This window comes from Taurulus bubalis, assembly GCF_910589615.1.
Source record: "Taurulus bubalis genome assembly, chromosome: 10".
NCBI classification, from domain to species: Eukaryota; Metazoa; Chordata; class Actinopteri; order Perciformes; family Cottidae; genus Taurulus; species Taurulus bubalis.
In genome coordinates this window covers 8604417-8630938 of record NC_136598.1, presented here as the reverse complement: position 1 = coordinate 8630938, position 26522 = coordinate 8604417, and the positions used below count along the sequence as shown (strand labels likewise).

At 38.7% G+C, this 26522-nt stretch overlaps 3 protein-coding genes across 3 annotated transcripts in view; all 3 read right to left on the bottom strand.

Moving 5' to 3' along the window:
• b3glcta (beta 3-glucosyltransferase a) overlaps positions 1 to 2164 on the bottom strand; it is a gene marked incomplete at its 5' end in the record, with an annotated part of 62087 nt that extends 59923 nt beyond the window's left edge. Inside the window, one exon of the mRNA XM_079224629.1 lies at positions 2101 to 2164. Coding sequence (XP_079080755.1) covers positions 2101 to 2164 — 64 coding nt within the window. The remainder of the gene's footprint in view (positions 1 to 2100) is intronic.
• Positions 2165 to 5843: 3679 nt separating this feature from the next.
• wdr95 (WD40 repeat domain 95) lies at positions 5844 to 23070 on the bottom strand (the record flags this gene model as incomplete). Its single annotated transcript, XM_079224479.1, has 29 exons — positions 5844 to 5939; positions 6081 to 6265; positions 7542 to 7630; positions 8028 to 8067; positions 8194 to 8326; positions 8917 to 8975; positions 9071 to 9166; positions 9259 to 9421; positions 13144 to 13203; positions 13567 to 13612; positions 13698 to 13752; positions 13858 to 13937; positions 14035 to 14141; positions 14269 to 14371; positions 14631 to 14782; positions 15311 to 15416; positions 15506 to 15746; positions 16233 to 16302; positions 16479 to 16596; positions 18227 to 18273; positions 18386 to 18431; positions 18514 to 18606; positions 18715 to 18800; positions 19158 to 19388; positions 20367 to 20432; positions 20607 to 20690; positions 20778 to 20831; positions 21994 to 22243; positions 23003 to 23070. 29 exons carry the CDS (start codon positions 23068 to 23070, stop codon positions 5844 to 5846), a joined length of 3024 nt encoding a protein of 1007 aa, XP_079080605.1.
• A 1582-nt stretch (positions 23071 to 24652) lies between these two features.
• Positions 24653 to 26087, bottom strand: tex26 (testis expressed 26; the record flags this gene model as incomplete). The annotated part of the gene is made up of 6 exons (XM_079224478.1): positions 24653 to 24786; positions 24872 to 25027; positions 25129 to 25366; positions 25409 to 25618; positions 25730 to 25892; positions 25984 to 26087. 6 exons carry the CDS (start codon positions 26085 to 26087, stop codon positions 24653 to 24655), a joined length of 1005 nt encoding a protein of 334 aa, XP_079080604.1.
• Positions 26088 to 26522: the final 435 nt, after the last annotated feature.

Here is a 26522-nt window from a genome sequence, read left to right as displayed (position 1 = left end):
ATACGGTGGTGGAACGATGGGACTGACAGGTGGCAAGAATGTCTCTGAGGCTCCCTTTTGTAATAGATTTAAGGAAATGCAATATTGGATACTACACAAGCCAATACAGAACAAAAATGACCCCCGCAGATAGCCTCTACTATGTGTAGTGTCAGCTGGAACTTGCATGCAGTGTTTTTGGGACTGTTCTAAAATAAGTTCTCGTCATATATGAGAGGAGTTGAGTACAATTCTGAAATGTAATATCCGTGAAGATCCTGGACAGTTCTCATACGTCCTGCCATTCGAAGCAGAGGGTCTTAGACTCCCGCAGATCTGAGTTTCTGAATTAACTTCTCCAAGCACGAGAATGCATTCTACTCAATTGGATCCAAAAAAACATTGGTAACGCAATGGTAGAAAGAAATCTTTAGAATAGTACTGTCTGTGGAGTCAGAGCCAAAATAAAAGGACATGAGAGCAGCTTCATAAATGAATGACAGCCGCTGATAAATCGCTTGCCAATGATCTAAATGGCTTAATTCAAAGAGGAAGGGACGAGAAAGCTCCAGAGGCTCTTCAACAATTAACGTTATGAATGATTTGCATGTAAACAATCGTGGGTTCAGTAAGTATATGTGCGTACACTATCTATGATTAATGTGTTTTTGACCCTACAGGCATCATTGCACTCCCCCACCCCCTCATTTCTGTCTTCATTTATCCCAAATGATGATGCAATATCTTTCCAAATATATATATATATCTTTCCGAATATATATATATATATATATATATATATATATATATATATATATATATATATATATATATATATATATATATATTTTCAATCATTTTGTTATCGAAAACTAACCTGATTATGTTACCGTCTGGCGAAACCGAACTAATAATATCAGTATGACCAGAAGCAATTTCTTGCAGCATTAGGATTCATCAACACTGTAACCAATCCGTTTGATGCCTTGAACGTGACATCTTTATTTTCTGTGTTATTTACCCAGGCAGATGTAGCCCTTTTTTGGCAGTACTAAAATATTTGCAGATTCTTGAGTATTCTGGCTTTTTATTTTTTTAATCACAGTGACAATTTTCAGACCCAGCAAGGCGGCCAGAGTCTCCTGCGCTCAGCATGTATCTCACCCAGTTCCGGAGGACAGGCACAAGGTACAACAGGGCAAATGCAACATTGGTCCCTGGCTGTACTTGTCTCCACAGCTGCAGCCACACATTGCGTGCTGCATCCCACCCAATGGCCATGGCACATCCCTGGGTATGCTCTGTATGAGCAGGGCATGTGCATAGGCATACTGCAGGTGGACATCTGCTTTTTTTTTCCAATGATGACAGACATAGCATGCAATGCCCTTGTTGAGTTGACATTTTTAGCCGTTAACTATTTGTCCAATTAAACAACCAACTCCACGGAAGGCAATTACCAACTTAATTTATCCACAGTGTTCTTGCAGCAAATGCAACTATTTTTTTTTTTTTTAATATGTATATATATATATATATAGATAAAAGTGCACTAACATATGCAGTCCTCTATCGATGGTAAGACTGTGTGGATAACACTAGTTCCCCCTTCTATGGCAACAAAAAGAGGAATGAATCACTGAATTCCTGCTGCACATCCGGACTGACGGAGAGGAATGGGACTTGGTAACGCTTACAGTAGCTCCAGTCGGGGGGTGCATTCATCCTCGGGCTTGACTCCCATTAGTGCACCGTCGATGTGTCAAGAAGAAGCTACTTTACGCCGCTTGCGAGCCGATTTCCACAGCCGTGACTCCAACTGATACGACTTTCAGACATTTCCCCGTGATTGACTCTCGCGTAAAAAGAGTGGTCTGCACGAGCCCACATGGAAAACCGGGGACGTGAAAAATCGCCTTTCAACTCCTCAGGAAGTTGAGGTTGAATCATGGCTCCGCACTTCTCAAACAGTTATGGAGAGACACTCGCAGCTTGTCTGCTCTGGCAGCTGGAAACCAGCGCTCGAACCTTGGGAACCGGGAACTGTTGCGGCACGTCCCCCGCAGCTGAGTGCTCCGAGGCCCCCTGACATGAACATTAGAAAGTAAAGTGAGTACTTACACAGGGAGAGGAAAATCAAACAGCCTGCCACTTTGTGCCCGATGTGAGGGTTGTTCGACAGCATCCTGTGAGAGTCCTGTGAGCGGTGGAGGACAGCTCGCGGTGCATGGGCTATCTGACAATGTTCAAATAAAACAACAACAGAGCGTTTCCTTCTCACAGTTTCACGGAAAACGGGGAGTGGGTTTGCGCTCTGCTGAGAGGCATCCCCATTTTCTGTGCAAGGCGCAGGCACGCGCTCTGCTGGCGGGATGAAAAAAAGCACGGGCTCACTGCTGCTGCCTTCAAGCGCTCTTGTAAAACTCCAGTTTCAAGGATGCATAGAGTTTGTTCAGCAGAAATGCAATTCATATAGAGGTGACTTTAACATGGCCGTAGACAGGATGTTAAAATATACTTAGGTCAGCTTTATCTTCATTAAATAAGCTGTATTTACATTATGTAGTGTTGCTGTGTAGTGAAAAGGCCTCCTCTAACTCTTTAATATATATAATATATATATATATATATATATATATATATATATATATATATATATATATATATATATATATATATGTATATCTATAGATATATATATTAAATTGTGAAGAACAATACCAATGACAATGGCTTTTGACACACGAGACATTTTGTCTTGTCAAAGCAGGAAAGACCCAGGTGAATAATAGCTGTAATGAACAATGGCTCCATTCTGTTTAGGTATCCCAGTAAGCTAAATTCCCTGAACTTGGAAACCCTAACTGGGATGCGGCCATGTCTAACGTTATAAATAACACCTGGGATTTTACTGGGCTGACAAGTCAAAGGGTCTGTTGTGAAAAAGGCTCACAGTTTAGTTTAGAGTTTGACAACTTGCATCGTCATTCTTGTGAGTACATAAAAATTGGTTTCATCATTTATTCCCAGCATTATATTCAACCCAAGCAGTGGCGTAATTCTGCACAATAACTAAAAAAACACTCATATGTGCAAGTGAACTGGGCCTGTAAATATGCATAGTTACTGAGTTACATGTACAATAAATGCATTAAATAACATTAATAATGGCCACATTGCTTAGGTGTTGCTGGGTTATTTAGCATGCCGGCCTACTGGTACACCTGAGTTTAACTGAAACAATATTTAGTTGTGTGTTTCCTGTGACAGGAGTGTGCACAGATTTTTATGGATAAAGATTGAGGATAAAAGTTCAGTTAGTCTCTTTCCTAGATTTGCTCAGTTATGAAATACAGCATTGGGAGGAAATGGGTTTTCTGAGGGCTGTAAAGAAGCTGAGAGCTTAATGATCCTGTATGAGAGAAGTGTCTCAGCCCTGACCACAGTGGTGGCTTGACTTCACTTTTAAATGATAGAAAATGAACATCAATGCTAGTTTTAATTAAAATAAATATGATACAAATAAAACATATATATATATATATATATATATATATATATATAATATCAATTCAACTTCAGTTGTTGACAATACCTCTGTTCTGAGCCCCATGAATGCCACAACATGGGTGTTCCACTTTCACAGCTTTATAAATAGTTTTTTGTCGTGTGCAGTTGTAGAAACAGCCTACCCGACATCCTGTGAAAATGGCATTTATTCAAATGCACTTTGACAGAACCGTCCAGATTTGGGACTATGAACAAGTGTCTCCCACAGCGAGAAAACAAAAAAAGCAAGGCAGTGTCACCCAGGATGTTTTCTCCTGTGACTGTAAATGAAAGGGCACGTTTGTGGACAGTGACAGTTACTTGATTTTACAGATTTTTCAGATTTTCTGATTCAGGACTGCTGGCAAAGGAGAAAAGGGTCCGCGTACACTCTCACTGACGCAGCATACGTGTGATGACGTCTGATGAAAGCCTTAATTTGGTCTGTAGTTCTGTGAGAGGTGCACATATCCTTAACAAATTATAACCTGCGGAAAACGTTATGATTGTCATTGTAATTACCAAGATATGTATATGACCGCCTCTGCTAACTTTTGAAAATATTGTTTGTTAACATTCAGTTGCACAGCTTCATACTTACTAAGATTTAGGTGTGTGCGTGTCCGAAGGGTATGATAAATTGTAGGATTTCTGTGGGTATGATTTATATAAATGGTGTCCCAAATAGATATGAACACCACAGTGACAATTTCCTGGATGGACTGTGTATGCAAATAATGTACAATACACCTTATTCCCTCACTTTATTTACTACACAAACACGTCTGTGTCTGCACTCACATGGCTCACTCTCAACCTACTTATTCCTACAATGCACAGCTAAAAGACGGTCACATGTTGTAAAATATGACTGCCCCTACTATTTAGTATACACACTGATTAGATATTATCCCTGTTGCACCTCATACGGTGGTGTTTAATGGCAAACTCCAGCCTCAGATAGATCTCTCACTTCTTGAAAAAAAGCAGGTAGAGAACAACTGCAACAAGGGCAATACATACTGTACATTGTAATGTTTTTCTCATGCATAAACTGAAACAAATAAGGATGACACATTTGAAAGTATGCAGGCTTTTATTAATAATACAATTTTTGCCGGGCACTTTTTCAAGATCCTAGTTAATGCCTTTAATACACAGATAATACATCTTATCTCGAAGATAAAGAAATGTTTAAAAGAAAGGATGTGAAATGAAAGTATGTAATATATGATTTATTTTTCTATCATATTTACAGAATCAGGTTTGGACAATGAATGTTACATTCTCTGTATCCCAGCCAGTAGTTCAGAAAAAAAGGTTTTTCAACCGGCAAGAACAGGTATTATTTTGGCCACAACTGAAACAAGGTGTAATTAGAAATAGTATCACCTTTACGTTGAAATGTTTTCGCAAACAGTTCCATCTTTTTGTCCACCTGATGAATGACAGTACAATATTCACTGACCTTTTTACTCTGTTTTGGTCCCCACCAACTCCTGAGGGAAATATATCAGGCTTTTTTGGCTGATAAATGCTCCACTACACTGTGTTCACTTTCCGCTAATTTTGTCTGTCTGATGTTCAGCTGTGCGCACACAGTGGGTATTCAGAGATTTCTCACTGAAAACATTTTCTAAATTGGTCTACTTAAGTCTCTGGAATATTGAGAAAAATGTGCTCTTCCTCACAGTCTGTAAGTCATAAATGTCAAAGTTATTATGCTCTAGTCTCTAGTAATGGTTTTCCAAACTTTTTTAAATGTTACTTTAATTCATGACAAGACATCTGGAGAGTTGTGTGTTTCAAAATGCAAATGACAACCTGCAGTTAATAAAGTAAAAAATGCAATTTGATTTTTTTGTATTCTTCCTTAACTTTCAACTTTGTTCAAAGCTTCTTCACTTTTCAGTCCACATGTTTCCACACATTCATTTCATCCATTATTTTACTTCACATGAGTCATTGTAATAATTACCTCTTTCTCACTATTTCCATTTTAAAAGAATGTCTTTATAATATTGGAGGATCCGGTTTCCAAATTGTGATCAATAGTTTCATCTTATTCGGTTGACTCCAGCTCCTCGGTGCTGCTATCGAGAGGTCGAGTCTTATGTGTTCGGTGGCACCACAGCATCAAAGCCTTTCAGAGAGCAGTGGTTCGATAGCTTGTTAGTATGCCTGACAGTTTCATGACAGAGCCTGAAATGCAAAAGAAGACACACTCACTCTTAATATAAAGCTGTCACTTTGTAGACTTACATAGCATGTGTACAGTAGTCGTTGCTGTTGTAGTGGTTATAACTCACCCAGTCTTATGTTCCTCTGGGTACAATGTGCTTTTTATCTCCCTCAATGTCTGTGTCACTGAAGGATGTTGAGGGAAGTCTCAGCTTACTGTGTGTCTCTGACTGCAATTATGCCGCAAGAGAAGCAGGCACAATTCAGGTCAACGTTTGTAGGCGGGAGAGACAGAGAGAGAGAGAGAGAGAGAGACACACACATAGTTTAAGCTTACACAGCATCATTTTTATTTAAGTAATGCAGCTCACCTTTGCTTCGCCTCTATGAGCCCCAGTCTTGTCAGGATGGATGGCATCAGAAGGTTGTGTGTTTGCATTCAGAATTGCATGATCAGGCATACTCAGAGGGTCAATCAGGACCTCATAGGGGACCGCAGGATGTTTCCAAGAAGAAGAGATGTGGACGCCCCAGCGCTCAGACTGCCCAAAGGTCCCTGTCGACAAAGGACAAAATGTTCCATTTCAGTGTTTTTCCAAATTGTGCGGCATGGTGCTGAAGAGATGTGATGGAGTCAAAACTGTGGCTTTTTAAAATGTCACAATGTCTGAATCCATTTGAAATCATTTTCTTCTGCAGCGGCCTACTGTGCAGCACAATTATTACAAACCCACAAGACAGGAAAATGTCCTTTATTTCTAAAGTGTTATGAAGCCGAATTATTATTATTGACGTTTCCTCACAGAAAAGTATTTATTAAAAATGGTATTTCAAAATAGCAAGTTAGATGTGAATTTCATTTCCAATTTCCTTTCTTTCGTCAGTGGGAAAAGCTAAATGTCATGCTTGTTAACTTCATATGACAATAACCCTGATAATTAGGAATACCCTACAATTACAAATTATGTGATGCACAAATTAAAATGCATCTTCTTTCTGCTCAGTTTTCTTGCAGAAGCTATGGACATAGTGTCTCAGTAGGTGGATCGCACTCTTCTCATGGCTGTTTAATAGCATTTAGAGAAACACTGCAGAGATTCATTGAGAGTTGGAGGCTGGACTATCAACAAAGTCGGTGACAGACATTTGAAGGAATAGTTCTACATAGGAAATACATTATGAGAGTCAGATGAGAAGATTCATACCAGTCTTTATAGGTTGTGCATAAAATATGACATACTTATGAAGCTACAGCCGACAACCAGTTAGCTTAGCTTAACACAAACACTATATCTTTAAAAATCCACAGGTACACTGTGTGTGAATAGGTTAGTGGCTATTAATTAAATGTGCAGTATATTTATTTGTTTACAATGTTATGGCTTTAAGGTTGGTTCTGAATCAAAATCTAGTTTTAATATGTTTAGTTATTAAGTTAATACTGTGCTTACATGGTGAATGTTGCTACATGAATTCACCAAAATATAATTGACACACTGTAAACCAGGTGCCAAGTATTATTGTAGCGTTGGAGTGCACCAGCTCTCTAGGCAAAATATAATTAAACTGCCATGTAATTTGCTGTGTGCACAGTACTTGACAGGTGCTTAAAGGTGCCAGGGCACATACACAATGCTGAGTGAGTGGAAGGAAGCGGGGTAGCATAAGGACCCAACAGCTAGTTTTTACCCCATTGGGATAATTCAGGAAGTACCGTCACATTGAAATGAACATTCCCTCAAATAACAGCACTGCACCATGATTAATGGTGTTTGCATGGACATTAATAATGTCTAGAAAGAGGAGATTGACAGATGCAAAATGACACCCACCTATGAATTCTCCATGTGCACTCCAAAGGCGCACTGTGTAGTCAATGGACGACGTAAGCACCACTTGATCATTGTCAACAATCTGCAGCCTGGATAAGAATAAAGAGACATGAGATGAAATGAGAGAAGGCATTTATGGCAGAACACCCTAAATCATCCACTCTGTTGGTACGTCTGATGGCAGATGCACCCCGGGCCACTTCTCACCGATACTGAACGTCTTTTTAAGACCTTCCCACACACAGTTTCTTTTATACGTTGTTAGTCGACTACAGCAGAAGGAAGCAGGGCTCCTCCTGCTGCCAGTGACACCCCAGACTGACAATAACTGTACCCACGGGGACTATTAAGTAAACAAGCAGCTAAAAGTTAACGACACAAGGCAAAGTCTAATTGCTGTTTGACAGCAATTACCCGATCATTTTAAACTTAAGAAAAGATGAATTGTGACCGACCATAATAAAACATGTTGGGTAGTTTACATACCCAGTAATTCTGCTGGTGTGGGCACGCCAGAAGTTTTCAGCTGAGTGAAAGTGAAAAATACAAACAAAAATGTGATTGTGCATGTTCTGATGGACAGTTTCTCTTCACATTTTTATTATATGTGTTATCAAAGGCAATTGCAAGAAGAAGAAAAAATGCAGCTGACCTCGGGGTGACTTTTGCTCAGGGGCAAACTTCTCTATGTTGTATACGTAGATGTAACCAATTCGGTCAGCAGCGTACAGCAACGTGTCCTTGTCCGTTTTCGCCAGTTTTGTAATCTTTTGTTGGAATTTAGACTGCAAAATGAAAATAGAAAAGAATACAATGGTTAAGAATGCATTTTTAAGATGCTTTTCAGTCATAGCACTGACATCCCAACTATTCATGTTCATTATTTGGTGATGGCTAACTGTTCTCCTCCCTGCAGATATACATTCTCCTACATAATCTGATTTATAAGTGATATATGAGTGATTTTGTGAACAAATTATGAAAAAAAACTAGGATCAATTAAAAATTCCTTCATTGTTAGGAGCCACTGTTGCTAGGTAACAAAACACAAGTTGGATATGTAGCAACTTATTTTGTGTCTATTGTGAAACATAGGAACACTTTATGTTTAACAGCCTCAAAACACAATTTCTGCTTTCAAAGGCACGTTTTATTTTAGCTTTATGCCCCTATCTATGTTCCTCCACCTTCCAATATATAGGGTCCTATTATGCATCTGCAAGGAAGGTATCTGCCAGTCGTTCAAAAACTAGAACCAAGCATAGAAACAGTGCACCACAAATTATTTTACTGTTTAATCAGCAATTCTGAAGGTAGGAGAAAGAAAAGAAGATAAAGAAGAAACAGAGAAATGCTGTTGAGTTAAATATCTTACAGCTTTGAAGCTGCCCACAAATTTTCCTCCACTGAGTACGTTCCAGAGATTTACACAACCTTTAAAAGCAAAAATGCATGGGGTAATCAACGATGTAATGAAAGGTTGCAAAATGCAATCATGCACGGTAATTAGTGCTGTTCATAACACTGACCCATGGCTCCAGAGGACAGCAGCGCTGTAGCAGAAAAAAAGTGCTGTAACTTGGAGTTCTTCAGGAAAATTATGCTTGGAACACTTGTATCCAGCCCTGTGTAACAAGAAAAAAACATTAAATACATGTTCTAATCACGTCAGAGTTTTTATTGAATATATCCAACACTCTCTTTGCTCCAAAATCACCTTCAACTTTCTGGTTTTTAGCTAGAAAGGGGCTGACAAACCGACACTGTATACGTCCAGAAACCACGTTCCACACAATAATCTCTCCATCATAGCTGCTGGTGGCTACGAAAGATGGAGGACACTGCGCCACACAAAGGATGTCCTCCTTATGGCCATTTTTCTGAGGAAAGACAAAGTGTGAGTGTCTCTAAACATCTGCAGGATTAAACGTTCATAAATTCAGGGATTACCATTGGTCTCTAAACTTTGAGAGATTCCTGTATTCAACGATTATTTCTTACATTGGCGAGGAAAGTTGTTTTTCAAAATAAAATAAAAAATAATAGAAAAAAAACCAAACAATTCTGTTCAGAGAACTTTAAATGTTAATTGTATTTAATTGTTTACACAATTACTGTGAACTGATATCCGTAATACTTTAATACTACAGAGTATTCTAAAATAGTTCTAAAATATAAAGCCTAATTTGGTACTAATGGTGCAGAGCCTATTAAAAAAATAGTCCTTGCAAAGAAGCGCATTTCCAAACAATTGTTTTTCACCATTTAGAATAAGTACAACACAGAATAAGTGAAGTGAGGTCAAAGGTCACCAGTCTGTCCACAAAACACTTCAAGGAATTGTCTCTCTGGTGATCTACGGCAATTCAAGAGCTGAGAGAAATTGTGTTGAAAAAGGTTATGGCTCATTTTAAGCCATGGATGTCAGATTCCACTCAAGTCATGTCTTTTCTTACAGTACTCTGGCCAAGTGTGACAAGCCAAACATTACTCCTGTCACTGTACTTCACATTGATGCAGTGCAATTCATCTTGTGCTTTATGTGCTTCTTGCTTTCTTTCTCTGACTGCAACAGGAATCAGTTGCTTGTTGTGATGCTGCCAACAAGAAACTGAACACAAATCAGAAGAAGCAGACGGTTTTGACTTAGGCATTGATTGGTGCTGTAGTGTTTTTTAAGCTTAGTTTGTCACATTTGGACTTGCACATCTATGTAAAATGAGTTGTTTGTGTGTACAGTACAATGCATGAAATATGATAATTAATAAGGGGTATTATTATGAGGGATTTGTAATTGTATGCATATGAAGGTCACTTTTATTACTGTAGAATGATTGATGTGTGAATGAATGTTAGACAAATACTGCATGGACACTACCCTTTTTAGAGGAGGAGGAGGAGGAGGAAGAGGAGGAAGAGGAGGAGGAGGAGAAGAAGAAGAAGAAGAAGAAGAAGAAGAAGAAGAAGAAGAAGAAGAAGAAGAAGAAGAAGAAGAAATAATAATGATCTATTTCCGCCCATGAAACGGCAGGGCCAATAATATGTTTAGAAAAGTAATAAAACATTAAACCAATAGGAAGGACTCTAGGTCCCACAAATGAGTTGAAAACTAACTGGTGCGCGAATGCTCGGTCTCTTTTTCTTCTGCCCAGCGAACTGTTCGGACCTGTGTTCTGAAGTGCGCCATGGATTTAAAAGGGCCCGTGCGGGAGCATAGGCTGTCTATCATTTTTTATTAAATATACTTTTACTATAACTTTTTGGATCCCGGACCTCATTTCCCACAACCTCCCAGGATCTGAACAGATTTCCCACAGTGCACTAACTGTAAATTATATTTTTAGGGCAAGCTAAATATTTTTGCTGAATTGGGCTATGAGTTAAAATATTATTGAGATGCAGCACAACACTGGCCATCTGGAGGAACAGAAAAATCCACAGTGAACCCGAGGCTGAATGGATAAGGGAAAAAGACCAATGTATGGAGACCAACCCATTGATCTTCCTCTTGCAGGCCATTGATGGAAAAACAATTTCAAAAGAAGGCTCTGTAGATAGTCAAAGGGGTGCCTTACATTCTTTCTGCTCTGTTAATGGGCCTCTTTGGGGGTGAGTGTAACCATCAGCCATGGTAAAAGAGATGGAACGGGACTCAGCGTCAACTCCTTTAATGGATCACAGCGTGACTGGAAATCAATTTTACCTCCTACAGCTCATCTAGAGAGAGAACTTGGCCCTGCTGTCAACGGTAACCTGACCACTTTATCCAGGTATAATCGGTTGTGTAATATTTTTGGGGGATTTGTGACCAAATATCTGCAAAACTAATAACACAGCTGCACTTTGTGCTCATATCCAAATGTTGCATGCTAACACGGTCAACTAAGATGGTGATTATATTAAATATACTAGCAAAACATCAGCATGTTAGCGTGCTGGCGTTTAGCTCTCAGCACTTAGCATTTAGCTCTCAGCACCACTGTGCCTGTGGAATCCTAACAGTGCCCTAGGATTGCTGAGAGTCTATTGATGCAGCAGTAGTTGTTTGCCTGATTATACCTTTAGGACATATTGTAGTCTAAAGGTTAAGAATGTATTTCACAATGCATAAAATATATATTCTCAATGATAAGAAATACAAATCCCTAAAGAATAGCAATTTATTAGCAGTTATTGGATTACAAAACTATTGAGGGGAACAATCCTCTGCATTGGTGATTTTTCTTGAGATACATGTGTTGCTTTTTGGATACACAAAAATAAAAAAGGTAATCCTGACACCATTTTAAATGCTAACACACTCGTGCAAGAATTAAAACGACAGGGTATAAAATATTGAGGTAACCCTATAAGACACTGTCAGGAGTGCATTGGGCATTTGGTGCACACCTTTAGTTCTGAACTGAGAGCGATAAAGGCCTTCTTACATGCCTGTCATAAATGACAGGTATGCTGACAGATCAAAGCTTGGCTGCACGGGGACAGACACAAAGATAAGCTGTGTGATGTGAGGACACATCACCATGTGCTTGAGAGAAAACTGTTAGACTATATAATTACACTATATACATTAGTGCATACATATAGGTACAGGGGGTGGCAAGAGACTAACACATGTCGAAATATGTCATAGAAGTTCTCAATGCTGAGAGAAATGGAACAAGGAATGAGGAAGAACAAACACGAGACACGGGGGATGGGGTAACTTTCAGCATTAAAAAGAATTCTGCAGGTGATGCTTCACATAGAGTAGAGATCAGGGAGGCTTTGAACTCTCTGAACTTTTCAGCCAGTCAGCAAAAATGATCGTAGGACCAAAGACTACAGAGTCCTCCGTGTGTGTGTGTGTGTGTGTGTGTGTGTGTGTGTGTGTGTGTGTGTGTGTGTGTGTGTGTGTGCGTGTGTGTGTGTGTGTGTGTGATATGAACAAACAACCATCAGGGAGGCTTTATCTTTCCAAATGTGAAGGTGCACTGAGGCAGAGTATGCTGGACAGCACTGACGAAGCACCCCTACTACATAGAGCACATTGATTTAGTGTGTAAACTGCATTTTAAGGGTATAGTGCAGTCAATGTACAGAGCTGGCTTATCTAGTTTATTTTATACTGGCTATTTAAATATATAAAATGCATCATATGTTATGTTTTTAAAATCTGATTCCTTGTAAACACGCTGTCAAATAAATGCAATGGAGAAAAAAGTAAGAGAATAAAATGACATTAAATGGTAATACTCAAGTGATGTACTTGAAATACCTCAATGTTTTTCTTAAGCACAATACATACTTAATTTCTTTCCACCACTGGAAAATGCAGATTTTATAAAATTGTTTTTATAAATAAAAATGAAATGATTGAGCATTCAGTTCACAACAAAAACACCCAATTTGTCCTTTTGTCACTTTCAACACAGATAGCTATGCTTTTAGAAATGGAAAAATAATGGATGGATCCTTCCAATTGTTCTGTCATCTATTCTGCCTGGAATGAATGTCATGGGGGAATACTAACTGTCAGTCGGAGACCATTGTTATCATTTTGGTCTGCCGAAACATCATTTCTCAAAGTAATTGTCAAGACAATTTTCTGTTCATTAATCACCAGATCATCTTGCCACGAAGGCTGTGGCCTCTGGACATGATGAAGGTCCTCGGGTGTGTCCTGACAAAATGCAAACAGGGCATTTTAATCAAAACACAATCTGTTATGTTTGGATCATAAAAATAGCTCGAAGAACATCCTATTAGCACATTTCAATTATTATTAACCAGACAAGTGTCATCCGCCATATAGCAAACCATGTTCGTTATAATGAAATTCAAAACAGGCAAAATAAGATCTATCAGTCTTTGTTCTGTTGTTTTGCTGTTTTAGAATTGAGTTCAGCTGGTTAATGATAATGTAAACAAATGCAAATGGGGTGCAATACGATGGAGGGATGGAAGAATTGGAGAGATAATTGGACTGGGATTTCTGAAACACAACTGACAAATAATATCTAGAACTCAAGTGTTTTGTACTCACTGGGTAAATATCTATCTTCCGATCCCGGCCGACAGACATCACATAGCTTAAAAACGTAAAATTACACAAGCTCAACATGGATTTAAATTCATACTGAGCATACACTTGCCAAATATCACATCATTACTCACAAATTCCTGTGAACTTGCAGAAAGATGCAGTCGCACACTTCGTGACATTCACCCTCTACACGAAAGATTGGAGGGGATTTTTCACAATTACTGGATAATATAGTAGTATTTTTCTCGTTCTTGCTTTTTTGGTCTGAGGAAGTAATGGAAATGTACTTACCCTTCTTAAGTGTCTTTAGGCACTGGCCATTGTTGAAGTTCCAGATCTTTAAACAACCATCTCTTCCACCTGTGACGAGTCTGCAAACACAAGAACATCCTGTAGTGTGATGAAGTAGTGGCTAAGTGTTTTTTATAAAAAAGTGAAACATCTCCCAGGCTGCTTTGTGTGCTGTACCTCCTCCCTTTGGGGTCAAAGGTCATGCATGTAGTGGCAGACAGATCCTTTGTGCCACCAAATTCAAAAACCTGACGCCCAGTGTCAAGATCCCAGACTTTCACCACCTAAAGCAAGCACCATTATGAGTTCATTTCACAGATAATGTACGTCAAATAAATATGATCATGTTTGAGATAGACCTGATTAACTTTACAGTGGAAATGTGATGTTGAAAAGTACCGATTTACTTACAGATCCCTCAGTGCAGCTGACAACTTGACGGAACTCCTCACTGTATCCGCAGCACATTACAGTCTCATCGTGAGAAACAGTCAGACGGGTGTGAAGCCGTGGCCTTACAGAAGCAGAAGATAATAGAACGAATAAAAGGGGGAAGAATATTAAGGTGCTGCAGTCATTGCCGAAGAAAAAAACATCTTAAAATGAAAGGGAGATGTTTAATCCTTCAAAAGCAAATCTTCAAAAGCGTCAGCTGTCCTATTTCATAGAATTCCACAGAGTGTCATCCTTACATTAGTTAATATATTTTCAAGAGTATCTTCAGAATTCATTGGATTCTCTAATGAATAAAGCACAAAGGCATGCCAGCCAACCTTATCTTCAGGGAGAGCACAGCCATAGAGTCTGCCGCAATGTAAAAGCATTTCATAGCAGAGGAGTACGAGCATGCAGACATGTCGCCATGAATCCCACTGGCTTTGGGCTCTGCTGTAAACAGGCAGTGCTGATCTTGAAGATCCCAGATCTGGAATGGCAACAGGTGAACAGCGATGGAAGAACAATTCATATAAATATAGTAAAAGCAACACCACAGATGACCTGCATTTCAAATTTCCATTTAAGTAGAAGTACAGAAGAATGAGCAATTATTTGCACCCTAAAGTATCAAAAATACCATACAATATTCTTATCAAGCATGGCTCCTGTTTTAGTTATATGATACTATGGTATCATTATTATTAATGTATGTAAGCATGACTTAAATACTGTTAAAGTGGAGCTGTACACTGATTTGTATACTGCTGTATAGTTTGATCTGTTTCATAAACTGATTCTACAATTGTCTGTACAACCTTAATCTGAAAAGTATCAAAATGAATGTAGTTGAGTAAAAAGTACAATATTCTCCCTCTGAATTGTAGGTGAGTAGAAGTAAAACGTTTTTTTCAAAAATGTGTGTCCACAGTGTTTAATACAGATACAGTAGTATGAATGCTGTATTCCTTTGGATCATCAGACCGTAAAGTCAGCAAAACATTATAAAGGAGGTTACTTTCACTGTGTTGTCTCTGGAGACCGAGAAGATCTGACTGTCCTCTGACAAGATGTGGAGGTGGACGATGGGAGCAGAGTGGCCTTTCAAAATACCGGTTGGTTTCCTGACAAGAAAAACAGAACCAAGAGGAGGTGCTTTTTTAATTGAATGCTATTTTTCTTGGAGAAAGACCTCTGAATTATGGCTCCTCACCCAGAAAAATGTGGGTTCCACATGCGTACGAGTCTGTCCATGCCTCCAGTGACCAGCAAGTTGTGCTTCTGACACAGGTCAAAGGTCTTGACACCTTTGTAGATGGTGAAAACTGTCTGGTCACATGATGCCCGGAGCTGTGGAATCCAGCTCAGTTGGGCCTTCTTAATTTTACCTTCATAGCAGGCTTCTCTGATCTCACTCAACTGTTGCTCAGTGTCTGTTAAAGGCAGCACACAGCCTCAAGAAAAGAAAACAAGTGTTGTATTACAAGGCCTGTGTGAGAGCACAGATCAAACATGCTTTCTGGACCAAGGGGAGGCCATTATCAGAACAAATGAGCAAGCTGGCAAGTGGCTACGCACACACACACACACACACGCACACACACACACACACACACACACACACACACACACACACACACACACACACACACACACACACACACACACATACACGCTGCATTGATCGGTGAATTTGAGATAGACGAGTCATGATGCATCATCCCTTACAGCTCTCCTACCAGCCTCATGTTCAGTACCAAGTGTATTTGCTGCACACTGTATAGTGAAAGGACTTGATACTTTAAATCATCAGCATTCGTAATTTCTTATCTGGATCTTGAATCACGGTCAGGTCACGATAATGAACATCTCGGAGTGTTTAATATTGTCCTGATGGTGTTCAACATAGGCAAAAAAAAGATGAAGAAAAACAGAATTACCTATAACGAGGGAAGAAGATTCTTCATTCGATGAGGAGACAACAGCTTGAAAACTTTGAAAGTATTTGGCCTAAAGTTAGAGAGAAGAGGTCGTTGCTCTGTGTATTTCGGGGTTATCTGCTCATAATGCAGGTCAAATATATTGTTACACAGCTTCTGCAGATATTGTAAATGGTCACATAGCTGAACTTAAATTCCTTCATTTGTCAGGGAAGTGTACACACAGGTGGAAAGGAAACACGTTACCTGTGTCACCCAGTCGTGATGAACCTTCCATCTGACAAATGTCACATTGGGAGATAGCACTGCATTGTCAACCGCTATGTTGGGCATATTTTCAATCTTTGGTAATTTATTCCATAATCTATAAAAAAAAATGTAATTGAAAGAAACAAGCAGGCCTGAAACAGGTCACATTTTCAAAGACACTGCCTCACTCACATAACATGCATATAATGTATTTGATTGTCGGGGAAGAGATAGGAAGCAAAGGCATCATTTCTACCATACTTTTTAAGTTTCTGTACAGCTTCCTACTTGGCTATTTTTTTGTACTTCACAATCACTACTGTGAAAGATGATATATATTTAGTTTCCTCTTGAATACATTCACATGTATATAGACACACATCGACACACACATACATATATTAGTTTTTTTCAAATACAAATCTGAATCACAATATTCATTTTATTCACATTTCTGAATTGGAGACCAGATATTAAAGTACTTTTTGTGATTGAAGATGAAATATATTTCCATATACTGGCCTTCATATCCGTGATATGATAATGAACATTTTAGATTTATTTTTTGATATATTGAAGAGATTACTCTATAATAATGAAAAGAACCAGAACTTTTGATTCAAATCATAAATGAGAATGGAAATTCAAAATAGACCATGGCCCTTTAAAAAGAAAATCATAGTCTTCATCTTATTCAGTTAAAGTAGCTCAGTTTCTTTTTACTTTCAGTATTGGTAACTACACATCCAATTAAAAGTAGAGTAAGTAAAATCATGCCACGGCTGTAATCGGTCCCTTTATTCAGCACAGAGCCTCACATTTGTTACTTATCAGCACAAATGTTATTTTGCTCAGGAAACAACAACAACAGCTGCAAAAGTATCTCACTTATAGGAAAGATTCTGGTTTTTCACTGACAAATTCCTTTTCATCAGTCAAGAACATGATCTGAGAGGGAAACAAGAAAGTACACGCATCTAATTGGCGGTAATGGTTGATGTCTCCCTCTATATTTGTTTTGGTCACCCTGCTGTACAGGAAAAGAATATGTGGCAGAATATTGCTGGAAACGTTGATATAAATGTTACTGTTCAGGTAGTCTATACTGTATACATATAGTAATACCTTCATAATGTGTTTACAATACCTATCCATGGTGTCCTTTACTGTTTGAATAATACTGAATAACAGTCTGTATTATGATTTATTTAACCATATTAATCAACTCCAATGATATCAATCATTATATGTGCTAGAGATGCACCAATACTGATATTGGATTTTGGTCTGATACTGACTCAAATACCTGTGACAATGAGCCAATCTGCTACTGGATACCAATATTAAAAAATGTAGTACATGTATATCTACGTATTTAGTTTTTACATTTTGTTTTACGAAGTTAAGAAAGCAATGTTTAAGTCAGGCTTGATGTTGCTTTACACATTAAAGAATGATCCCTTTCACTTCCACACAGTGAGGCATACAACTTAGCACTGGTATCTGATCGGTCGATACCCAAAGCCCAGGTATCGATACCGGTATCGGGACTAAAAAGGTTGGATCCATGCATAATATATGCATGAGTGACCTGCCTAGAATGGCCGTGTACATTAAAATGTACCAACGCTGCATCCTGCGCATAACAAGTGAAGACCATTCAGCCAGATTGTACAATGTGCAGTGACAAGTCAAGTGAAAGAAGATTGAACGTGTGTAGTGAGTCTTTAGAAAAGCACAATTACCTGAGGGTATCTCCAACAGAGGATATTAAAATGATAGTCACACATCCCTGAAACACAAACACCAAAATGGACCTCTGCCAATATTTCAGTACTCAAGTGGAACATAATTCACATTTTTTTTGTTTTAGAATTGGATCAGATTTTAACAAAAGGACCTACGTCTGTGTCTCCATATAGGATACAACATTTATCAGGGCCAGTGTAGCTATGAGGGGAAAAAAACAAAGCATGATGGTGACCTATTGTGACATTTGGAAGATATGTTAACATGCAATTTTGTTGCTCACCCATAGTCTAATGTCAAAGGCACTGTGTCTAGTGCATTGATTTGGCAATAAGGCTCCAGAGTGGAAAGCTCATAAAGTTGGATCTCTCTGTCCCTGCACGATAACAAAGACACGCACAATAAACAAAGCTAAAATAGTCTCTAATGTAATCTACGTACTCAATACATAGTGTGCTCTTCAATTCATTGTATTAAAACGTACCCTGTTCCGATCATCAGCTTGTTGAACTCTGTCATCAGAGTAAAATCACTTGCCCACTTTGACTTCCTGTTTGCAGGTCCTTCATTCTGTATGAAATGAAGACAATGACATGTTGAAAACGTTACACGTTTTTTATGATGGTTCTAGACTACAACATAAACTACAAAACGTCATCGCGCCTAGTTTAAGCTTTTCACATCTGACGTTTGCATTCACGCTTCAAAAAAGTCGTGTTCATTTGTGAAGATTATCTTGTTGAACAAAACGTGTATACGTATCAGAGTTTGTCAAGTTGGACTAAAAAAATACGTCATCCCTGCTTTACTTTGTTGTTCTCAAAACAATATTAAAAAATGTTTTTGTTGACAATCAAAAACTATGGAGGGACACCCAACTTATCCCTAAAGTGTTCAGATAAATGTAAAAAAAAAGGTAAAACATACAAACATGTGTTTGGTCTTGAGCGGTTTGGGTTCAGGGCTCCAGCAGCAAACCACCCCGTCCTCTCGCACCGATACGACGGTGCCATCGATGGTGGAGTGGATGTTGACGATGGGGATGCCGTGACACAACGTCTTCATGGTGGCTGGCAGAGTGAACGCCACCTGCTTGCTGCGTCTTGCAGCCTCCTGCTTCGCCTTGTAGTTCTGCAGCATGTGTGTGCAGAACTCACCCTGCGTCACATAGTTATTACATTGTTTTCACGGTTACATGAGTAGGTTTGGTTTGAGAGGGAGTGGGGACACAAAAAGACAGAAGTCCTTCAAGCTCAAATAAATTAAGTGTGTATATTATTAATTATATTTATGATGTCAATCTAGAAATGAGGACATTTGTTAGATCCTGTTTTCCAAATGAATAACAGTCTCATAGAAAATAGGAATTGTGTGTAATTTCTGTATTATTGAAACACAAACCTTACTTAAAGTCACATTTATTCGTTGTTGATTGAGACCTCATTCTTTGTGACAGATAAATATTGTATGTCTTCACTAAATAGAGAGAAGTTTTCTACTGTCTTTTTTAATATTTAATATTTGATTGAAGTTAAATTATTACATAAAAGTAGGATTTTGAAAATTGAGCCGAACGTGTCTCCCACATCGCCAGTATTAATTACACTCATGTATATGAGTACAATTGTAAAATTAGTTATTTGGCTCTTGGAATGAAAAATAAGTAAATCCATATGCCAGTGTTACACCAGACATCTGGAAATATTTTCTAATCACTTCTTTAAAATTAACAAACCAGGACTACATTTTTCTGCCCTACAATCCATACAGCATCCATCACAATTGAGTATTATCCAGCTGAAGAAAAAAACACTGACACGATTATTAAGTCAAGTGTCAAGAGTCAATCGCAATGTATTACTTGGGAAACAATCTACTTTGTACGATGTGTTATTGCCCAGTCAACCAGGCACTAGAACAGCTGATGTCTGCTTCAGCTGAGTTACAGCTACACTTGCTCTGTAATCCAAACTGAATTACAGTTGCTAAAATAACCCCGTCACATTTCATAGGTGCCTAACTTTTATTGCAAATTCCTGGTATTATAATGCATGAGAAGTGTCATAACACAGAGGCAACTCTCCAAAATGAAAACGCTGCATGCTCCATAAGTAACAAATATGAATGTCATCTCACCCATGAAATCCTTCCTTGGCCTGAATAATCAATCTTCTTAAATAAGCCTTGAATCTGCGCATTGCACTGTGAAATTCAAAGCACAAAAGAATAAGGAACAGAGACACTTATTGTGAATTAATCAGGTACTGTACGTGCGAAGGCTTGTCTTCAATTGTGAAGATGTCAGACAGAGAGAACACAGAGATGAGTGAATCTGAGAGAGAGTAATATATAAAGAGAAATGTCACACTGTCTTACTGTCTTAGGTAAACCCAGACACTTCTTCACCATGTGTCCAAAATGATTTGCATCAATGGATCTCAAGCCACCCGTTTCAAATTCCTTTACAAGAGAAAATCCAGTCAAATCTTCCAGAAATGAAACACCAGACTGACAGTGTGTTTTGAAAAGATGTAGTTTATACGGTACCTCAAATGCTAGTTTCAATTTCTGGAGGTTGCCAAGTGTTATCGTCTCATCAATCTGATTGGAGAGAGGAGAAATTATAAAATTGTATTACGAAATGAGCCAATTAATAATGCAGGTTGATGAGGAATATTCTACAAAAAGAACACAATGCACACTAATACCAGGAATAGAGTTTAATTGGCAAACATGCGCATTCCTTTTTTTTTTCCTTCAGTTCACTCACCAGGCAGTTCATGAAGTCTGAGTGCTAGAGAGGAGATATTAACACCATGTAATTATCAAAACACATGATTAGGGCTCCACCTCTGAATACGAATGACTATCTGTAAAGGCACGAGCCATCACCGGCTGTACGTCTCTGAGATGCTTGCACAAGGCCAAACGACTGTTAATGGCCTCTCTTCAATTTGCCACGGTTTCCTAGCAACGAGTCCTTGATCCATGACACTCTTTGATCTACCATTAATAAATAAATATTAATAACGGGGATAAACAGCCTAATTCCTCAAGGATGTAACTAGAGTTGAGGTTTCCCCACGGTAGCTCCTGAATTGCAGAGATAATTGTTTTTATCAGTCAGCGTGATGGAAGTGCTGAAAGTGTTCACACACCCTCGACTCCTTTCCCAATCCTTTTATTAGAGCTGTATAACTTTGAACTCTTTTGAGCCTTTTCCGTCTAATCTGACACAGCACATTGCTCATTACATTAAGCAGGAGAGTGTGACTGACATCTGCAACAGCAACTTCTACATCCGTCCATCACTCCTGTCAGCTTGAAAGCTAGAATTTGAATCTGCTTGGGTCCTTTTAAGTAGTTGGCTCAGCAACTCTGTTTGTTTTACTTTGGCCTGAACCATGGCCGTCCCTGGCTCCGGGACAGATTGTTCTGCCCTGTGTGCTGTCATGCTGCGAGTACAAATTGATCATCAGCTTGATTTAAAAGGACCCTTTTGGCATTACCTTACATTAATTATGCTGCTCACCTTGTGAGTGAGAGATGCTTCTGCTGTAGTTGAGTATCAGAGCGCCAGAAAGAGTCAGTAAACGGTGAAACTAGAGTGACACCGTGAGGCTATAAGCAGTAACTTTATCAAAGTAGTTAGATTCGGAAATCTACTGCCATCTATCGTGGCAATGAAATAATCTAGATTTACTTTTCAGATCCCATTTACTTATCTGATTTCACTTTGAGTAAGATGTTTTGAGAACTGTACCTCTGGGCTGCAGAGTGTGCGAGTGGAGTCAAGGCTGTGGTGTCGTCTCATGATCTCAGCCTCACGTCCCAGTGGGACTGAGTGTCTCCGGCCGTTCTGTCTCAGCAGCTCTCTGACCAACCATTCAGGCTGCTCTTGTCTGTCCTCGCTGCCACGGCTTTGTCTCGGTGCTGAGAAGCTATCCTTGACTTTCTCACCCCAAGAACCTGGTCCCGGCGCCCTGCTCCCTGTACTTAGTTCAGAGAGGATGCTGGAGGATTTGAGATATTGTTTTTGATTGATTGATTGATTGATTGATTGATTGATTGATTGATAGATAGATAGATAGATAGATAGATAATTTATTCATACCCAGGGGGGAATTTGTTTGAGTGAACGCATGCACCTGCACTGCATCTATCTATCTATCTATAGATCTATCAATCTATAGACAGATAGATCTGGCACTCATTAGAAGCATATCAGAAGGTCATTGTTGTATCTTTACTTAACTTGTCCTTAAGTGCAGGTGCTCATACTCTAAATATATGTATTATTATGCAGAGTGATCATAGGTCAGGTGACCAGACTTTGTGTAAACTCAGTGCTGCCACAGATGGCAACTCAAGCACCATGACAACAGTAAACATTTTCTGACGAGGCCTCAACTTTTGGTCCCATTACCCCTTGTCCAGACATTAAAACTCTTCATATTAAGATCAAATTGGTACTGACATGAATGTAAGAATGGTCAAGTCATATTTGGTTTTCGAAAGGATTGTTTATCTTTTTTTTCTTTCTTTCTTTAAATCAGATTAATTATCTGATTTAATTGACAATAATTTAGGATAGGAATATATAAGCATTATGCTTCTACCTTTTCAATCTTTCTTTTTTGTATACTTATTGTCTTGTATGTAATGATTGACTGAATAAAAAACATACTACTACTAAATAGGAACAAAAGTCAACAAAGACTTTCAAAGAGATTTTCAATGGCAGGAAGGAGAGAAACAGCAGAGCAGATTACCTGGTCACATGTTGGGTTTCTAATCTTCCTAAAGCAGAAGAAGAGCGGACCTTTTTCCCCAACGGCATCCTTGTTAGATGGTGTATCTTGAAGGTTGACGTAACGTAAAAAGCAGTCTTGCGTGCAGCACATTTCCTCAGTCAGCGCTCCAAACAGATGTTAATCAGACAGATCTCGGATTAGTCTACCTGACACTCACTCTAACATTACACCTGAGCAGAGCAGGTGGCCTCATGGTAACTAAGAAACCAAGAGTGTCAACTGAGACTGCAAAACTAGAGACAAGAACCTGCACTCACAGGGAGAGAAACAGCCGTATACATCTTCTTTACAAACTAACTATATCTTGCTCGGTTTTCATTGTGCTCATTCAGCTTGAAGATCCTTTCAAGTAATCAACCACCCTTATTAATGTTGACACATTGTTACATTTCCATTGCAACTACCATGGGAATGAATAAATGAAACAAAAATATAATAATATTCCTTTTGGAAAGATTCGGATAACAGTGTTTCACAATGCAAAACAGAAGAATCAAAAAGTGCTTGTGATATACTGTGGAGATAGAACACATCAAATCAATGCAACACATTTGTATTCTGTTATCAAACCACAAACAGACTGCATAACATCACATAGCCGATGAAACATAAAGCCTTTTTTTCCTCCTCAATTACTTTGGCACCCATTTTGAAAAATGGGCTTATTTTGTCAAGACACTACACACAATTCACGCAGCCACACACACCAGGAGCAGAACACCTCAGATCTTTTTCAAAAATAGAACACTTCAAATCTATAGAATAATTAATCGAAACTCATTTTTGTGTCATGGCACACACATGATTTATACGATCTGATTGTGTTTGAGCCAGTTCCACACTGCTGTGCTCAATCTAAAACACTTTTAACATTTTTACTTTTCTAATGATATAGTCCAGAGACATAATTAGAGAATATGCAGCAAATACACACAAGACCAGGACAGCACACAAATGAAAATATTATATATATTTTTTCTCTCCACATTGTAAAATCAGACAATACATCCATGCATTTCCAAAGGATGCATTTTGTTTTGAAAATCAGAACAGAAATATAATTTAATAAGTAAAGATAAGTATCTATTGCATTGCATTTAATTGCTATTACATGTTAAAATTGGGTGAGCAGAATATGTGTTTAGAGTTTTTTTAAATCTTGAGCAAAGGTATCCCTCTCTGAGTGTCAGTTTCAATCATTGTGCTTCATGTGTCATTTTGGTGTATTAGAATTTGTTTTTAAAGGGTTTGAATTATGACACACGAGTTCCACATAAAAATGAGAAATCAATTAAATTCAGAAAGACACTTTTAATTACAATGTATTATACTATGTTATGTTCTTATTAGCTCCGCCATGAAGATCTTGGATCAGTTGTGCACGTGCGTCTGAGTGAGTGAGTATAATGTTGGTGCATAACTGGTGTTCAGACGAGGGGGTTAGCCTGTTTCAATTCATTCAATCAGCAGAGGCTGTGGACACACCTGGCGAAATCTTGCCTCTGCTTAGTGAGACATTTAAGTTTATTATAGGATTTACCCCTAGCATGAAACAAAATTACATAAAAACACAAAAAAACAAAGACAGGTAAACATAAGCAATCAGATTTAGAGGGGTCCTGGCCAACTTGATATCCACTTTGGTGAGCAGGTATCAAGCACAACTGGTGGGAGTTTATTCACTTTATCCCTTTTGTTTGGATAAGTATTTATACTCATGACTGCTTTTACAGCCTCCTTTTCTGCAAAGCAAAAATACACAAAACATGAATTACCCATCTGTCAATAATCCAAATCAGTAAGCAACGTGTTGGCAGTGTTGCTTACCCTCCTCGGGTATAATTGTGTGTAACTGCTGCAGCTCCTGGGGCAGCAGAGACTTAATCATATTTGTGACATTAGTGACTCTCTTTCCACAAAACCGGTCGTAGTTTGTCAAATATGATCTTTTCTGCTGAGTGTGTCTCTGCACAACAGTTGGAACTGCAACACACAGGATAATCAATTGATAGAAAGCATTAGCTTGATGAATTGCAGGCACTCTTTACCGTGTTTACAAAAATATATGTTTCAGCATATAATACCTATACCACGGCATTCCACGTTAGGATTTGTGCAGCTGTAGAGAGAGTCGTTGCCCAGCAGTTCAAGCTTTTGCTTTGGCTGGCGATAATTGTCCCTCATCTCTGTATCAGTAGAAAGTGGCATTTCAGGCCTGCTGTGCCGAGGTGCAGGTTTTCTTTCTCCACTAATAATATGATCATGTCCTGTCAAATAAGTGCCACAACAAAAGGAAAATAGAAGGCTGTAGAGAGAAATGTTCTTACAGTTTGATTTGGAAGCTCCTGAATGTCAGTAGTTCAGCTGGTCTGACATGCTTTCACATACACAAGACTGAAACAACAGACTTGTCAAACCTTGAGGCATACTCATGTAGTCACATCTGTAGATGGAGCTGTACTGTGCTGTCAAGGCCTTACGGATCTCCTCCTCAGATGGGGGACATTTCCAAGGGAAGCCGACGTACTCAGAGCTCCGTGCGGCATCCCTAGGCAGCCTCCACTTCATGAAAGACTTGATGTGGAGAAAACAACTTGATTAAAAGGTTACGATACACAGCGAGAGGTCAAGCGAGGCATTTGGCTATAAAGATAAAATTGAGGCTAACACAGCCTAAATACAAACCTGACTGGGATGCGGGTTGTTTCTCCTCTGTCCCGAGGCTGTTCCTGTGCGAATGGATTCAGGTTTACAGGGTGGCTTCCAGTCAAAGTCCTTGCTGTACACTGTTGAACCAATAGGTCCCGACTGTGAATAGGAGTCTATAAATGAAGTTGTCGTTGGGCACCTGCATACGCATCAACATATACAGTTACACACACATACATATTTTGTATGCCTATTCAGAACTTTACCTGAAGCCTGTTAATAGAACTTACACCAGGATCTCTGCAGCTGATTTTGGCCAGTAGACAAATTGTCTTCTATTAGATGTTTCATATGGATCCCACCACTGTTTGCCCTCTATGGAAAAATGTACCATTAGAATGCAACCCTTAATTCGTCATATGTACTGTGTCATTTTGAGCTACAGACAATGAGTTGGGTGAATGAAGAGTTAAAAAAACACATTTAAATCATTCAAGCAAACTATGCAAATGTTAGAAATACTATGTAAGCCTCTGTATTGTAACCCTTTGTTTTAGCTTGACTATCTTATTATTTGATTAGCTGAGGGGGACAATAACAGGATTTTGGAAAGTGTCAGGGACATATCCAAAATTACCCCAAAGTGAGATAGCATGAATAGGGAAATTAAATGTGACATTTCTACATTAATAATTACAATGCTGTAAATGCAAATAAAAGTATTATGGAAAAAAACAAGGCATGACAAAATAATAATGATTCCAACTAAAAATAGACATATCAGACAGTCTATCATTTACCTTAATTACACAACATAATGAGATGAACG